Source organism: Spermophilus citellus (genome assembly GCF_964194105.1).
Source record: "Spermophilus citellus genome assembly, chromosome: 14".
Classification (NCBI taxonomy): Eukaryota; Metazoa; Chordata; class Mammalia; order Rodentia; family Sciuridae; genus Spermophilus; species Spermophilus citellus.
In genome coordinates, this window is record NC_138194.1 from 25,846,272 (window position 1) to 25,849,754 (window position 3,483).

At 42.8% G+C, this 3,483-nt stretch overlaps 1 protein-coding gene across 2 annotated transcripts; it reads right to left on the minus strand.

The window, feature by feature from the left end:
• Positions 1–418: 418 nt before the first annotated feature.
• On the minus strand, positions 419–1,144 carry LOC308633640 (transforming protein RhoA-like). 2 transcript variants are annotated; one of them, XM_081266570.1, is made up of 2 exons: positions 938–1,144; positions 653–816 (listed from the first exon to the last, which is right to left on the minus strand). In XM_081266570.1, the coding sequence occupies exons 1-2, from the start codon at positions 1,091–1,093 to the stop codon at positions 751–753; spliced, it is 222 nt and encodes a 73-aa protein (XP_081122696.1). In that variant the 5' UTR covers positions 1,094–1,144; the 3' UTR covers positions 653–750. The 2 variants fall into 2 exon arrangements, with proteins under 2 accessions (XP_081122695.1, XP_081122696.1); XM_081266569.1 differs by having other exon boundaries at positions 419–1,144.
• Between the last annotated feature and the right edge of the window lie 2,339 nt (positions 1,145–3,483).

Below are 3,483 nucleotides of genomic sequence, written 5' to 3' on the forward strand. Positions count from 1 at the left end.
ATAAGGTAACTAACATGAAACCACAGAACTGTAACTCTGCCACAGCTGCATGGACTTGGGACTTTCCGGCTGAGTACATTTTCAAGAAACTGGGTGCCCACCCCAGAGACAGGCCAATGAAATCTGCTGAGGAGTAAAAGCTCCAAAGGGAATGAGTCACCAGAGTTCTTCACAGGTGATAGGCAAGACATGTTAGTTATCAAGTAGTTACAGTCACAAAAGTTGCCAGTTCTTCTTTCTAGAAAGAAGCAAGACCTTTAAGAAATTCCTTGAATTAGTGCCTGGTGTGTCAGGTGGAGTGCAGAGAGGGCTATTAGAGCAGCCGTCAGAAGGACCCTGGCCCGTCAGACGTTTTAGGTTGGACATCCTTAATAATCACGGTTGGCTTCTAAATACTGATTTGCAATCCGAGGTAAATTAGAGATAAATGGAAAAGGTCAGGAACCATGCATGAAGATGAATGAACAGCCCTGGGAAACCAACCGCCTGAGGGCGTGCTTGCAGCGAGACTTCACAAGACCAGGCACCCAGATTTTTTCTTCCCGCGTCGGACTTGCAGAGCAGCTCTCGTGGCCATCACAAAAACCTCCCTCACTCCGTCTTTGGTCTTTGCGGAACACTCCAGGTACCCGAAGGCGCCGATCCTGTTGGCCATATCTCTGCCTTCTTCGGGTTTCACGGGCTCCTGTTTCATCTTGGCCAACTCCCTCCGCGTGCGCTCATCGTTGCGCAGATCCTTCTTATTCCCAATCAAGATAATGGGTACGCTGGGGCAGAAATGCTTGACTTCTGGGGTCCATTTTTCTGAGATGTTTTCCAGACTCTCTGGGCTGTCGATGGAGAAACACATCAAGATCACGTCGGTGTCCGGGTAGGAGAGGGGCCTCAGGCGGTCGTAGTCTTCCTGCCCCGCAGTGTCCCACAGAGCCAACTCCACCTGCTTCCCGTCCACTTCGATGTCCGCCACGTAGTTCTCAAACACCGTGGGCATATAGGCTTCTGGGAACTGGTCCTTGCTGAACACTATGAGCAAGCACGTCTTGCCACATGCCCCATCCCCAACGATCACCAGCTTCTTCCTGAGGGCAGCCATGGTCCTGGGGGGAAACCCGGGGTGTTAAAGGGCTCTCTTGCTTCTGTCGTTCTCCATGTCAGGGTCTGGGGGACTTGGACGACCTTCCTGGGTCTTGGCCACTTATCCTCTTTGCGTCCCCATCCTCATGCGTCCAGTTCAAATTCTCAGGAATGCTTATTTTTATTTTTATTTTTTTTTACAAACGTGCTGCAAAATGCACGGCCTGTGTGACAGAAGTTGGACAAAAGTACCTTGAACTTTCCTGATGAAACGTTCAGAGGACTCTGTGCAGCCGCCGAGATCGCCTGTCGGAGGAGAGTCGCCCAGCCAGAGACTGAAGGCGGGTGGCTCCAGAGGCAACAGCGTACTAACGGAGGGCGGCCGGCAGGGAGCGCGAGCGAGCAGGGCCGGTGGGCAGAGGCGGGAGGGCGGGCGGGGAGCGCTACGCCCGTTGCAGGCGCCAGGGGGGGGGAGGGGGGGGTTCGAGCCTCCTAAGGATGTTTAGTAATTAGTTTTTAATACACCTTTACACCACAATTTAGTAAATCTGTATATAAGGTATGTTGACACCAAATTCACATCTTCATACATGAATTTTGTATAATGATGACCGTCTCTTTCCACTAAGAATTGCAATGCAAAAAAAAATTATGAATGTAATGCACTCCTCTATTGTGATATATGTAAGAAATAATAAAAAATAAATAAATAAAATAAAAATAAAATCAGAAGAATCTTAGCTAGCAACAACAAAAAAAGTAATTAGTCTTTAGCCCTTAGATTTTTTGAGTGTATTAGAATGATGGTCCCTTGCTTTCAGCTTGAGGTCTTAAGTATTTCTTGTAAAGTAGGTCTGCTAGCAACGTGTTTTATAAGTTTTTGTAAGGGAATGCGCTTGATTTTGCTTTTTTGGGGATAAGATTTTTATCATTAACAACTTCTCCCTCCCCCATTTCTTTTGGCTTCTTTTTCAAATTTATGTGTTTTAATTGACAAAATAGTGTATATCTATGGTGTGCAATATGTTTTGAAGTATGTATGCTCTGTGAGATGGGAAAATTAAGCTAATTAGGACATGCATTACCTCATAGGCTTACTTTTTTTTTAAATGGTGAGAATGTGTAAAATCTGCTTTTAAAGGGAACTTATAAGAATACAGTACATTCATGTTATCTGTAGTCACCATATTGTAAATAGTTCTCTTTAATTGATTCCTCCTAACTGAAGGTTTGTATTCTTCAACATCACCCCAAGACGCCCTCCAATGTCCCAAGCTCCTGAACCACCCTTCAACTCTTTAATTCTATGAGTTCAATTTCAGTAGATTGTTCAATTCCACGTATAAGTGAGATTATATATTTGACTTCCTGTGCCTGGCTTATTTCATTTGACTCTCCATTTTGATCTGTGTTGTAGTGGATGACAACATTTCCTTCATTTTTAAGGTATTATGTATACTATGCATGCATACTAGATCATTTTTTATGGGAATTCTGCTATAATCTTGTATGGGTCCTTTTCCAGGTACCAACATGGTTTCAACATTTCCTCCTTATTCTTGGATTTCAGCATTTTATTAAAAACGTGTCTGTTGTGGTTGTTCTCTTTGTATTTACTCTCCTTGAAGCATCTGAATTCCTTGAATGTGTAGGTTAATGTTTTTTCTTTGGAGAGTTTTCAACCATCACTTCTTTCCATGTTTTTCTGTCTTCTCCTCTGCCATTACCACTGCATGTATGTCAATGTGTTTAATGCATTCCATATATCTCTGAGGCTTTGTTCACGTTCTTAAATTCTTTCATTTTTCTGTTCTTTGGCTTACATAATCTTTATTGATCTACCTTCAAGTCTGCTTATTCTTTCTTCTCCTTGCCCATATCTATTGTTGAGCCCTCTAGTTAAATTTTCATTTCTGTTATTATAATTTTCAGCTTTAGCATTTTCATTTTGTTCACTGTTGAGACTCCTATCTATTTATTGATAGTCTCTGTTTGATGAGACATTACCAACATACTCTCTTCAGCAATGCTTTCCTTTAGTTATTCTAACATAGTTACAATGGCTTCTTTGAAGTCTCTCTCTGTTGGATCTCACATCTGGACACTCTCACAGGCAGGCTGTATGTTTTGTTTTTTCTTTTTAAATGTGTATGAACCAGAGGTTTGGTTTCTTTAGATGTCTCATAATATTTATCCTGGAAACTAGACATTTGGGTAATATGTTGTAGCACCTCTGCTTCTTACTGGTTCCTCCTCAATCTGGTGTGTATTACAGACATTGCTCATTTATTTATCTCGTGACTGGCTGAATTATTTGAGGTCAGTCTAACAGGTATTCCTCACAGTATGAAGCTTGGGATGCTGCTCCTCAGGGGTGCCAACCTGGGTATGCCCACATCACTGTGAGAT

Bases quoted from the DNA above. Each gene is read 5' to 3' on its own strand.
- LOC308633640 (XM_081266569.1), bottom strand. From the start codon at position 1,093: ATGGCTGCCCTCAGGAAGAAGCTGGTGATCGTTGGGGATGGGGCATGT.